The 14,453-nt window shown below is 43.0% G+C and overlaps 1 protein-coding gene across 1 annotated transcript in view; it reads right to left on the reverse strand.

Annotated features, from left to right (window-relative positions):
• Positions 1-2,316: 2,316 nt before the first annotated feature.
• LOC147683687 (phospholipid scramblase 1-like) overlaps positions 2,317-14,453 on the reverse strand; it is a 604,007-nt gene continuing 591,870 nt past the window's right edge. The window contains exon 8 of the mRNA XM_086944890.1: positions 2,317-2,586. Coding sequence (XP_086801016.1) covers positions 2,533-2,586 — 54 coding nt within the window. The 3' untranslated portion in view covers positions 2,317-2,532. The remainder of the gene's footprint in view (positions 2,587-14,453) is intronic.

Genomic DNA, 14,453 nt, shown 5'->3' on the forward strand with positions numbered 1-14,453 from the left:
AGTTATAATCCTTCCTCCATTTATGTTCTAGCGCCTTAAAGCATTTTTTCTCTGTTTTATGGGTGGCCATGAACCAAGGATGTGAAGATGTACTTCTGTGTCTTCTGCTCTGAAGAGCCGGGGCAAGACATTCTTCTGGGTTTCTCATCCAATTGTCAAATTTCATGAGATCCTTGTTCAGTATGCCTGCTAAATCTGGGATGCATTGCTTTAGGATTTTCTAGAACCCCTGCGGTTCTATTTTACTTTAAGCTGTCCCATTTCGGGTCAGAATGCTCAGGGAAGATCTTGTTTTACTGGCATTTGCCAAGAATGTCTGATTAAATGGTGATCCAACCAAGGCAGTAGTTGGGAATCTTCCATCTGTTTTATTACATTGGAGTCCAGTGTGTGCCCTCCTCGATTGGTCAGTTTCATCAGATATAGACTTAAATTAAGTAGAATCGTTATTTCTTTAAAAATCAAGGCTACTGAATCATTTGTTTTGGCTAGATGTAGTTTAAAATCTTAAAAAATCATTAAATGCAGATATCTTAGAGCTAGATGTGTGGTGGCTTTATCAAGTGATTTTAGAAAAGAGCCAGTTGGACCTGGTGGCCTATAGGATAGAACTCCGGCTACTGAGTGTTGGTGTTATATGGAAATTCAAAAGCCTGTGGCTTCTGCGTCCAGCTAGTCATTCTCCACTATGTCTTGGAAACTGCATTCTTCTCGGAGGATGACTGCTATTCTCCCATCCCTGCCCACTTCTCAATCTTTTCTATAGATTTTGAACCCCTTAGCTATGGCATTGTCAATGACGGAGTTCAATTCCTCTGCTATCCAGGTTTCTGTATTACAGAGAAAATCAAGACTACCTTCCTTTAAGAGGTCGCAGATATTGAACGCATGTTTTTGCATTGATCGTGAGTAAATCAACGCAGCAAGCACTGGGATACCTTCTTTTTTAAAGGACCGCTCTTATTTGTTACTCTGCCCCATGTATGATATTAGTGACAGTCTGGGCAGTTGATCTTAAACCCCACCAAAGGGGCCCTATGCTCTGTTTGATACTTGGTAAGTGGAGCGAGATCCAGCAGAACATCTCTACTGTATCTAATGCAAATCTTACTGCCTAAAAGCTCCCGGGCAGCGTGGTTGGTGCTGGCCGCTGACGGGCACAGACAGGCTTGCCTTAGACTAGCCTTCGATTTGCCCCTGGATACTGATGTAAGAAATAAAGCAAACAAACTATTAAAAGCTTTGTGGTACAGTTAATAATATCCCCAAATATATTTTGACAAGGAAAGGCAAATGCCGTAACAATAGAACTTCTCTAAATCAGATCACTTATAGAGTTAATATTGTGTACCTATTCCTAATTAACTAAACCTAACTCAATTCCCAAATTTACTAAACTACATTTTGGAACTACTAATACATTTCCACAAATGATCTTTCCTTCCTGTCTCGTTCTCATTTTCTCCAACCCCTATGATGGGACAAATCAGTCTGCATTTTGTTCAATGCATAGATGCATGTATACAACACATCATAGGGAGATTGCTTGGGACTGTACGAGCTACAAAAAGAAAGACAGAGTGTAGTGAGAGAACGCTAACTCATCAATACTAACTACAATCGCTATCTGCCGCAGCCGCCTACACCTCTGAAAAAATGGGGGTTAGGGGCCTGGTGCTGTCACTCCCCTGCTCTGCCATGGTGCTGGATGGTGTGGGGAGGATAGAAACAGGAAAAGGAAGGAAGGAATGAAAAATAAAGAGGAAGTAAAGCAAAAAAATGAAAAATGTATAAAAGTCACAAAATAAAATGTGTGATTTCCGGTACGAGAACGCACGTCACGTTGAAGAAAATGTAATACATCAAGTGAACGGCTGCGGCGAGTAGCTCTGCCCGCTCGAGGAACTCCGCATGATGCGGCAGAGTTCGTGGGGCACTACATGGAGTTCCATTTAGTGCAACTCCATGAACTCCGCCGAGGCCTAGTAGTAACATATGATGTTGAAGGGTGAGCAAGGTGAACTTGTGAACTGTTAGGCATTAGTTTTCACAGGTGTGGGTCTGAGTGGTTTAGGGTTTAGATTTCATTGTTTATGTGGAACTTTGAATTGACTATGATATTCTTGTCTTAGTTTGATTAACACAGTGTAGTCTTTGTCCATTGATCTGTTTTTTATTATTTTACTCTGTCGTAACATTTGTAACAGCCATGTGCCAGCCATTTTTTAAGTGCATTTGATAACTGATTAAAAAATACACCAAATAAAACCAGAGATTACATCAACAAAGTACAAGTCTATGAGGCATACAAAATCAAGTAAGTAGGACTACGATTATGAGTAGAGCAGGGCAACATTTATTTTACACTTGCATAATGTAAATAATGATGTACATAAATTGTGCATTTTCTCATTACACAATTTTTGCAGAAAGTTTGAAAAAGAGTAGCAGTTAAAATTTTGTTCTACATAAATGCGTTTCAGTTGTCTTTTCCCTCCTTCACCAAACTCTCATTAGTCTTCGCCTTCATGCTCAGTAATGGGGACTTGGAGGCTTAGGAACGGTGTATTCGTAAAATATTTTACTCTACAAGAAGAAAAAATAATATGAAAAAGTCACAATTAGCAGGGCTTCTGCACATTTTTCAAACCTGTGTGACACATTGTAGAACTGCACTTTTCATGTTTGATGCTACTTGTTTATTTCCTCAAAGCCACTACGGGATTAGAGGGTAACAGTAGAAAACTGTGAATTCATAAACAAGCAAATCATTTAGTATTCTGGGAATTTTTTTAAAAACAGACAAATAGAAAGTTGATTAAATTGTTAACCATTATGCACATTTGGAAAAGGGCAATTTAGTAATACAAATGCTTTAGTGACAGAAAAAATGCACAACACATTTACTACTTCGTAAAAATTCATATTAACATTCAAGAATGCTGTTATTATAAATGGCGGTATTCAAAAGGTCAATCTTGTGTGTGGTACTCACCCAGTTATTTGAGTTGATTGTTTACTGTGTACTTTATTCCCACTAACCAGTGGGTTAAGTGCCAGTGCTCTTTATAAACATGATGACATTTGCATATATTACTGATTGGCATTTTCAACTTGTCCATAAGTCCCTAGGACCTCATTTATGAGGCTGTGCGTCACTTTTACACCGCTGGTACGTCACTATTTGTGACGCACCAGTGGCGTAAAAAATGCGCCTTGTTATGCCATTTTTACAAAGTGACTCATCTAGGTAGAGGCGTCACTTTGTAAACCCCTGCGCCACATTATACCTGCGCCAGGTGTAATGTATGCAAGGGGGGCGTATTGACGCAAGGAAGGGTCGTAGAAGTGACGCAGTGAAATCCATGAGATTTCACTGCGTCAATTTTAGGACGCTGTTGCGTCAAAATCTTGCGCCTGCCTCACAGCAGGCGTAAGACTGACGCAGGCCCTTTCACATGGGGCTTGCCCCATGTGAAAGGACTCGTTGCTGGAGTTGCGTCACTTTTGTGACACACTCCAGCAATGCGTCACTTTTGCGCTTACAGATACGTCAGAAAAACTGACGTATCTGTAACTCCTTGCGACATGATGCGTCATATATTAAATATGACACATCAGGAATGTCGCAAGGAGTGCGCACTGAGTGTCGCATCGCTGCTTTCACGCAGCGATGCGCCATTTCTCATAAATGAGGCCCCTTGTATATGCCACCCAGTGTACTCAGTGCTTGTAAGTGAAGTGTCCCTAGTGGGCTCCAACACCCATTGCACCATCCACTACAGTGGCACACAAACCCGACCCCAGGCCACCTTTGCAGCCTAGCGGTGCAGTTTGAAAACTGTTGTATCAGCTTATTAAAATAAACCCTTTTGGCAGGCCTAAAACCGTCTTTTCAAGCATTAATAAGACACCCATAACCCTAATATAGAAAGGAAATTGGAGCTGGTTGCATAAAATGCTGATCACCTCATCAGATGGTCTTAGATTAACAAATAGAACAGGCGCACCTGCAGCCCTATTTCAGAAAGGGATCAGTGAGAATCTCCAAGCGGTAATGATGTGCCTTAATGAAGAACAGAGGGGCATATTACCAAGCAATAGCGATAATTATCGCTATGCATGGTTAGCGGTTAAAATTATATCAACGCGCTCCGACGATTTTTACCGCTGAGATACCTTGATATTATCAAGGTTTATCTCAAAAGCGGTAAAAATCCTGCGAAATGCATGAATATCGCTGAAAAATCAGCGATATTCATGCATTATCGTGACAATGCTCTTAGCCATGTTATCCTCCTTCAATTGGATAACATGGCTAAGAACTGCTCTGTGCAGGCGTTAGCTTTTGGAGATATTCGCGATTAGCGCGAATATTTCCAAAAGTAAGGCTTTGTTGATAATTGGAGATAGCGATATTAGCGACTGTTTCCAGTCGCTAACATCTTGGCACACCGACTTTGCATGTCATTAGCGATAAATATCGCTGACATGCAAAGTGGGCCCCAAGATAATCGCTATCTCCTATTAGCTGTCGCTAACTGGTGTTAGCGACAACTAGGTATATGGCGATAAAATTATCGCCGCTTTCGCGGGAAAAAGTCCCGCTAAGGCGGGGATAATGGTCCTTGGTAATATGCCCCACAGTGCTTACCCATCAGTCGTGGCTTTTGTCTAGCGCTGTTCCCTCATTAAGGAAGAGATAATGAGACCTATAAATTCCCACAGTATTAAACAAAAATGATTTAGTCATGAGTGAACCATATCTAGTCGCAAACTGCTACAGGCACTTAAGGCCTCTCCGAGGAACCTGCAAGCATTGATAGACCCACGTAAGTCATAAAAGCAAGTAACTGCAGCCAGAAAAAAGCAAGTACTAGATCAGCAGTGGGACTCCCTAGTTGTACCGGCCCAGTCAAAGAACAGAAAACTCTTTTGGTTAGCAGTGAACAAGATAAAACAGTTCAATCAAATAGATTCGAAGATTAGCCATAATATCACAAGTGAGGCCTGAGAATTGTATTTCTCTAATATTTATGCACCCCTTTCCACTGACACAGAACATACCCGGAACCCAAATTTTGTCTCGGTGCAGGTAACCCTGAGGGAAGTTGAGGATGCAATAAATCATAGTATTGGGGGCCAGGCTACCAGCCCGACAGAAGACCGATCAACCTTTTTAAATCTAACCCAAGATTTTGGGCTCTGATGTTATTATAGCCTTAAAGCCCGCCGTAGCGGGCTATACCGGCTAATCATTAAACGCCTGAGCCGAAGGCGAGGGATTTTAACGAGACAGCTAGACTTTAATTGCCGGTATAGCCCTGCTACGAAGGGCTATAAGGCTATTAGAACATTCTGCCACTAGAGGGCAGAATGTTCTAACAAATTCAACAAAGGGTTCTCGAAGCTCGAGGGGATATAAATCCCCTCGAGCTTCGAGAAGCCTTTGTAGAACATTGGAATGTTGCTCTGCTGGCCTTTACCGGCCTGTAGAAGCAGGGAGCACTCCATTGTCTGCAATGGAGCTCCCAACATTCCAATGTTCTAATAAACGTTAATTATATTGTAGGACATTTCTCTTTACCAAGTACATGGTCAACATCAACTATAGTTCCCATTTTTTAAAATGGGAGATTGCTCACAGCCCAGCTGTTGTAGGCCCATTTCGCTAATTGATACAACACTAAGGGCCAGATGTAGGTAGGCGTTTACCGGGTGGTAACGGCCGAATTCGGCCGTTACCGACCGGTAAGAGCAATTTGACATGTAGGTCCCTGTATTTTACAGACTCGGTAAATTTACCGATAGGTAAATTTACCGAGTATGTAAAATACCGAGTCGGTATCATTACGGATTCCGGTAAATTGGTATGTAGGTGGGACTCTTCTGAGTCCCACAAGCAGTACAAAATCGGTATTTTACCATCAAATACTACTTGATGGTAAAATACCGTTTCTGGTGTGCATGCACATGTGTGCATGCACACCTATGCCATATGACAGGCAGACCTGCCCTTAGGGCAGGTATGCCTGCCACATGGCACCCGAGCCTCTTTTGGGGGTGCCAGAGGGTGTCAAAGTGACACCCCCTGCACCCTTGTGACAGTCGGTATTTTCCGATGTGGTAAATACCGACCGGAAAATGCCCAATCAATCCTATGGGCTTCAAAGCCCATAGGAATGAATGGGCATTAACTGGTCGGTATTTCCCGCATCGGAAAATACCGACTGTTTCCGATTCGGTAATTGCACATCTGCATTTACCTACATTTCGGTACTTTTATTTTCCGACCTCTGAAATACCGAGTCGGTATGACTCGGTATTTAAGAGGTTGGAAAATAAAATTTACCTACATCTGGCCCTATGGGCCAGATGTAGGTAGGCTTTTACCGGGTGGTAACGGCCGAATTCGGCCGTTACCACCCGGTAAAAGCAATTCGACATGTAGGTCCCTGTAATTTACAGACTCGGTAAATTTACCGATAGGTAAATTTACTGAGTATGTAAAATACCGAGTCGGTAACATTATGGATACCGGTAAATTGGTATGTAGGTGGGACTCTTCTGAGTCCCACAAGCAGTACAAAATCGGTATTTTACCATCAAATAATGCTTGATGGTAAAATACCGTTTCAGGTGTGCATGCACATGTGTGCATGCACACCTATGCCATATGACAGGCAGACCTGCCCTTAGGGCAGGTATGCCTGCCACATGGCACCCGAGCCTCTTTTGGGGGTGCCAGAGGGTGTCAAAGTGACACCCCCTGCACCCTTGTGGCTATCGGTATTTACCGATGTGGTAAATACCGACCCGTAAATGCCCGTTCATTCCTATGGGCTTCAAAGCCCATAGGAATGCATGGGCATCAACTGGTCGGTATTTACCGCATCGGAAATTACCGACTGTTTCCGATTCGGTAATTGCACATCTGCAATTACCTACATCTCGGTATTTTTATTTTCCGACCTCTGAAATACCGAGTCGGTATGACTCGGTATTTAAGAGGTCGGAAAATAAAAATTACCTACATCTGGCCCTAAATATTTTGGGGAGGGTCTTATATAATCAGATAAAAGAATGGGCAAACGAGAAGTCCATTTTTTATTCTTGTCTATATGGTTTTAGTTCTGAGATCGACACATTAGAGCACTGACTCAATCTTCCCTTATTGATTGGAAAACATCCTATAGCATAAAACTGCCCAATATATCTGGCATTTATGGACCCGACCACAGTGTTCAATAGTATAAATCTCTCAAAGCTGTGGTCCTTTTAGGTCTTGGTATTGATGAAGCACTGGTGCACTTTATAGCATATTTGCACAGGGACACGAAGGCCAGAATATTCAGGGGGAGGTGTCTCGGGCCATTGGAATTACTAGGGGAAAGAGAAATGTGTTCTAGCCCCACTTTTATATATTTTATATATGAACAATCTTCATCCATTTTTATCATCATTTACTTCTGATGTCCCTAAATTTAGAGCTCATTTTTACACGCCTGGTAAATGCCTATGATGCCGTACTAAGGTCCCTCACCCTGAGGGCTCAGCGACTGTTAGTGCAAGGTTTAGTAAATGTCATGGCATCACTGGATCTACGTACTAATTTGAGTAAATCTTATATAATGTCATGCGGCCCGAAAAAACCTAATGTGGCTTCCCTTAAAGTGGGTGAGTCTATTTTAAAATGCACTCGCACTTTTTCATACCTGGGATTAATCTTCGCCTATAATGGCTCAAGTACTACACATGTTGCACAAAGCAATAATACATTTTCAAGAGCGAATAATTCACTGTTCAGTATACCCCGACCAAGGAGGGGTGGAGCTCTTCTCCCACTCCTGCAGATCTTTAAGATCTAATGCTTACCAATAGCTATTTATGGGGCTGAGATATGGGGTATGAATAAGTGCAATCTAATTCAAGTAGAAGAAGATAGATTTTGCAGAAGAGTTCTAGGGGTGCCTAATTCCACTTCAAATTTTATTTGTCATAATGAAATGAACATCCCTATCAGTAAAGATTATATCTATGTCCGTCCCCTTTTATTATGGTTAGCAATATAGAGAAACACAGAAGCAAGCCTCAATAGAGATATTATCTCACATTTTCAGGCATCTGAAAAAGATAAGAGTATCCTATGGTTGGCGACAGTAGTATCACTACTTATAAAAGGCTGGTTGCCAATCGGTGTTTTAAAACCCTTACGGACCTCACACCATCGATAGAAAACAGCTACAAGAAGATTTTTATGAATACCTACAGACCGATACATTAGCTGCTGAGATTTCAAAAGCGAGTGTGGCAGCAAAATTTGGAATTAACAAATTGATTACAAGGTATTTAACAAAGACCATGGGGCACTAGGAGCGAAGTTTACTGTTTTGTTGCAGGGCAGGCACGGTTAAATATTTGTTATGTTTCCCCTTAGGATTTCATGTAAATCTTGATATTTCTCCCTGCCCGTGTAATGGAAGCTCATACCAATCTATGTTACATTTAATATTTTTTTTGTGGCTTTTACATTCTGCGAGTATTTTACTTACCATAATCAAGAAGCTTGCCATCAGGGATTTTAGAGTAGCATATAGTAAGTAGCTTCAATTCACTATTTTGCTGTGATTACCTGGAGTGTGCCGGGCAGAGCGTGCTGGGATCTTTTTTCTGCCTACTTCTCGCGGAACCCGCTTCGCGGGTCCCACATCGCTGGGACTGCCTGCTGTTGCCCCAGGACTTCTGCCTGTAGCTGAGAGGTGGGACGTAGGAGCTGCAGGGCTGCGAGCGGAGCGCGGGGCTGGGACTACCTCTCCCAGAAGCGCCCGCCGCCCAGATCAACAGCACCTGGGCTGCTCTCCCTGCTGGCCCCTCCCCATCAGCTTGAAAAACCCGAGCCTTCACCTTTCCTGTGGGACGCTTTGCTGTGATCACCTGGAGTGTGCCGGGCAGAGCGTGCTGGGATCTTTTTTCTGCCTACTTCTTGCGGAACCTGCTTCGCGGGTCCCGCATCGCTGGGACTGCCTGCTGTTGCCCCAGGACTTCTGCCTGTAGCAGAGAGGTGGGACGTAGGAGCTGCAGGGCTGCGAGCGGAGCGCGGGGCTGGGACTACCTCTCCCAGAAGCGCCCGCCACCCAGATCAACAGCACCTGGGCTGCTCTCCCTGCTGGCCCCTCCCCTTTACCACAGACTTACAAATTGACTAGATCAGTGACGCTGCGCGGGAGCGACCGGGAGAAGCCCGGGACAAGGGCGGGACCATCTGTGGCCATCAGGGGCCGTAGGAGGCCGGGCTGGGCCACCCCTCTTGGCCTTTGGACAAAAACCTGGTGAACATTACTATTAGGTGGTAAAGTAGTTTAGTCGCCCATACAGTCATAGTTGATGTTGGGTGCCCGCTGTGACTTTAATTCCCGTACTCTGGTTGTATAGCTTGTTTACTTGTCAACATGCCTCTACGTTCGGGTAGAGATCGTTCTGTAGCACTTCAGACTTCAAAGGGGGTGGTATCAGGCCCACTAGATGCTTTTATAACTAAAGCTACGGGTATTTTAGAAAAAGAAATAGCGTTTGTTGAGAAAAGGTTGTCCCTAGATTTAATTAATGGGAAACGTTCTTCCTTGGGGCACATTGTTACAGTACCAAGCCCATCACCTAACTTACCACCTCCCCCTAATTTGGTTCTTGTACCAGTCGAGATACATAATGACACTGAAGGTTCCCCTCTACTGCATTGTATTTCTGATAATACCATTGGTGATGCAGATTCATCTGTGAGTGGAGTAAAAGATAGCGTACTATCTGCTACACCTTCACTACTGGACTCCTCCTCTGAAGAGGAGACTCTGGAGATGAATCACCCTGGTAAGAGGAAGCGTAACAAAGGTAGGCAGAAAGGTGGAGTTTCAAAGGCATTAAAAACCGCTAGTCCATTGTTGCGTGTGTCTGAAACTCTCCTTTCAAGGGATGACCCATTACTTACTATACCATCGGGTGGCTCTGTTACTTCCGCTTCTAATCCCACAGGGGTCCCCCTTACTAGCATAGTAAATATGAATGTAAATAATGTTGACCTGCTAGCTCAAATGGAAATCCTAGCTAAGACACTTTTGCTCCCGGTACTAGAGAGAACTAGACTTATGAATAAAAAAATTGACAGCTTAGAGACCCTTATTACAGATAATTCCTGTCTACTTAAAAAAAACTGGTTAACCATCAGGCTAAGCAGTTGGTCTCTTCTAGTGGTTCTGGTCATTCTAACCCCAAATCTTCAGGCCATACTGATACAGTTACCAAGGCTATCCCACCTGGGGATCCGTCAGAGGTTAGGGACATTAGACCGGTCCCTAAAGCTAGGACTTCAAAGCCACCTAGTGCACTAAATAAACCTTCTACCCCGGTTACCCAAACTGTTATACCTAAGAAGGCAAGTTTTAAATCTTATGGGTTACCACTGTTATCTACCCCCAAGCCTGTGAGCTCTGCACAGGCCTCTACTTCAGGGGTAGGCAGCTCCAAACCGACTTCCCATCAAAATGCTAGTACTTGTGTTGCAGCTTGGTGTACACAACCTCCTAAGAGAGTTACTAGAACAGGACCTCCCCCAGCAGATCTACCATTGGATGCCACACCATATACTATCGTCCTGACAGGTGTTGCACCCTTAAGGGACAGACAATCGGAATCACATGGAGACTTATTGAATAAAGTAGCCTTTTGGCTTAATAAAAATCGTCCCCTTCCACCTTCCTCTTCCACAAAGATTCTGACAGTCCGCAGAGCTGATTGGGTGGGTTATTGTCCAAAGGACTTGGAAGGCGATTGCATTTTAATAAATTTTCGGGATCCATGGGTGGTCAACTACATTCGCAGAGAGGCAAGATTCGGAAGAACAGGGGATGTACAATCCTTAAGCTTGTCTTACTTTTATCCTAAAAGGTATGGTCCGCCCCCTCCCAGAAATTTTCCATCTCATAGACCGGTGGGGAGAAACGTGGTAGAGAGGTTTCCTAACTCGCCCTTCTACCCGTGTCTCTCGAACAGGTTTGATCCACTGTCTGGGCTGAAATGTGTGGATTGACTGGGGTATGTTCATGGTCTAGATAGCTCTAGTAGGGATTCCATAGGTTGTAGCCAACTCTCCATCTCCCCAAGAAATAATGCCACTGAGGAGGGTAATAGCAAGGACCATGCAGAATCATACCGTTAATCACCTCCTCTGAGATCTAGTCCCTTTTGGAGGGCGAATGATGAATTAGAAGAGGATATGTGTACCTTAGATGCACCTGCTTAACGTCAGAGGTCATACTGTGTAATGACAGGAAAAGAGTAAAATGGTCTAGGGTAGTTGTAGACCCCTCCATAATAAAAGGTATAGAGGAAGAAGTGGCAAAGACACTGGTTGCAATGGAAGTTGTATCATCCTCCCAGGGGACTATCTCCCAGATTAGTGATCTTCACGACCAGTGCTTTGCGGAACTAAAAACCCTGTTAACAACCCCATTAATTCCAAGGAAGGATAATGTCCGGACCAAATGGTATAATAAAAGTTGTAGGGTAGCGCTCATCTATAAAAAAACACTATGGGCCGCGAAGAAGGAATGGGAGGACCGACATTGGTCAGAGCTCCTTTCGGCATGTCTAACATCAAACCAAATTAAGTTTTGGGAAATCGTTAAGTGGGGTGCGAACCAGGATTCCAAAACCCCGTGAATCATGTTTCAGTGGAAGACTGGGTGGCTTTCTATTCATTGCAGTTCAGAGCCCCGGATGTGGATCAGGATTCTCATCAAGAGTTGGATGTAGTCTTGCCTTTTAACCCTGATTGCTCGCTTGTTTTTAATACCTCTGACACGAAGTATGCTTTGGGTGCAGTCCACTCAGTTAGAGCGCCTGGGATGGACGCAATACCCTCTGATCTTTTTAAAATGAATTTTGACATTTGGGTTCCCTACATAACCATGCTTGTGAATGCAATCGCTGCAGGGGCAAGGATCCCGGACTCCTGGAAAGGGGCGGAGATTCTTCCAGTATTTAAAAAAGGAGACCGCTCAGTCCCGGGGAACTATCGCCCTATAAGCCTGATAGATTCTATCCAAAAAATAGTTGCCAGGATGGTACTCGTGAGAATCCAGGGGTGGATGGAGCAAGAAAATATTCTGTCTCCTATGCAAGCTGGATTTAGAGTAGGCACCAGCACCCTAGATCAGGTCTTTAGACTTAACATGTTGTTTTGGAAGGTTGTCAAGTTGGGTGGTGGTGCCATTTATGCCGCTTTTGTGGACCTTAAATTGGCTTTTGATTTAGTACCAAGAGAGAAAATGTGGAAATCCCTTAGACTCATGGGTCTGCCACCCGAACTTCTTGATTTAGTGGTTAGACTCCATGAAGATAACTTCACTAAAGTGAGATGGGGTAAACAAGGTCAGGTGACTGATAGTTTTCCAGTCACATGCGTGTGCGACAGGAATGCGTGTTGGCACCCACCTTATTCCTTTTGTTTATTAATCAGGTTGTAAAATTCTTTTCTGATACCCCGACCGATGCACCATCTTTGGGTGGGTTTAAATACCCGATGTTGATTTTTGCAGATGATACCCTGCTTCTCTCAAAAACTCGTAGGGGGTTGCAAATAGCCCTCAACAGGTTTGCTGAGTTTTGCAGGATTAATGATCTGCAGATCAACACAGACAAAACCAAATTTATGGTTTTTAGCAACAAAAGCCCTATCAAAACCTCTATCACTTTGAATGGTACCCTGATTGAACAAGTGGATACAATGACGTACCTGGGTGTGACCCTGGACTACAGCTTTAGCTGGAAACCCCAGATAGAGGCTTTATATCTTAAGTTTGTCCGCCTCTCGGGCTGCTTATTACAGGAGCAAAAAAAGTCCCTGACCAAACGTATTGCCCTGGTGATAAAGATTTACGAAGCAAAAATTAACACAGCCATATTATATGGCGCTGATGTGTGGGGGTATAAAGATTTGTCTCTCCTTGTTAAGGCACAAAATAAATTCCTGCGTAATTTGGTGGGTCTTCCTCAATCTACACCCACCAAACCACTGCTGTTAGATTTGGGCTGCAAACCCTTCAACGACTTGGCTCTTTTCCGTCTGGTGGCCCTATGGCGACGGCTCTGGACTACTCCAGAGCTTAGCCTATTTGCCAAGGAACTGGATGAAGTTAGGTCATTGTGGGGGGCTTCTCAAATCCCCTGGCTAAGGGAAGTAAAATCTGTGCTGGATGAGATGGGTCTCAACCACCTCTGGTCGAACCCGGGGGATTCCCTCTTTCCCTCTAAACAGGATTTCAAGGATTATACTGGGCCACAGTAAAGCATCTAGCAGTGGTCCAGTCGGATGCTTCTAACCTAACTGGGCATTTTCTGGTACATAAATTGACCCCTTCTTTAGAATCTTACTGGGATGTAATCACTAAAACCCTCGACCGGAAATTATACCACCAGTTCCGTGTCGGATCACTCCCAGTCAATTCCTTTGCCGGGAAATGGTCTGCGAATACAAATTATACTTGTCCTTGGTGCCCTAATCACCCGGAAAGCATGGGTCATTTTTTCTTTGCATGCCCAGCGTACCGTGAACCGCGGTTAAAATGGCTTAAGCCCATATGTAGTAATCTTGAAATCAAAGGGTTCTTAGAAGCCATGAGGATATTTCGCACTAACACTTCTGAAATGGTGGTGGTTGGTGTGGCCAAGTATCTAGGCGGAGCCTGGATTATTCGAACTAGGAACTCTAATGTCTCTTAATGCCTGTTTTTTACATATTTTATAAAGTTGATTGATATTATAACTCGAAGTCTTTATGAAATTGTCTATCAAATTGTTTAATATCTTTTTTAAATGAGGAAAACTTTTAGATGATGATCGTTACTATGGTTTTACAAAATATTGGTGTTTTTTATCTATTGTCTTTTATGAATTGATATTTGAAATAAAGACTTTTTGAACTTGAACTTGAACTTGACAATATTTTTTATGTGGGTACATTTCATAAAAATGCTGTAAAACCATGCTTGACAAAGGACACTTATCAGAATTGTCTTTCACTAATATCATAGTCTAATGACATACCTTTTATCTTAGTTTTATTGTGAATTTTTTGAAAAGTCAGTTTTATTATCTACTGTGATTTTAAAATGTACTTCTTTAGATACTTTTGTCTCTGAATAAATATATAATTAATTGATTAATTGAAATCATCTATATTGTAGGCTTACTGCTCAAACAGGGTGTCTTACATTTAAAAGTATGACATGAAAACATTTACTGCCACACATGTTCTAAAATGAAAAAAAGCCTAAAAGCTACTTGCACTGTGCCAAAGTTGGAGCTTTCATAGGGAAACACTGGAGTAAATTATAATATGCCATAATGCTCAATTCAGGCTGGTAGCAGCTAGAACATATAATTCAAGGTTCTTTTTAATG

Source organism: Lissotriton vulgaris, chromosome 11 (genome assembly GCF_964263255.1).
Source record: "Lissotriton vulgaris chromosome 11, aLisVul1.2, whole genome shotgun sequence".
NCBI lineage: Eukaryota > Metazoa > Chordata > Amphibia > Caudata > Salamandridae > Lissotriton > Lissotriton vulgaris.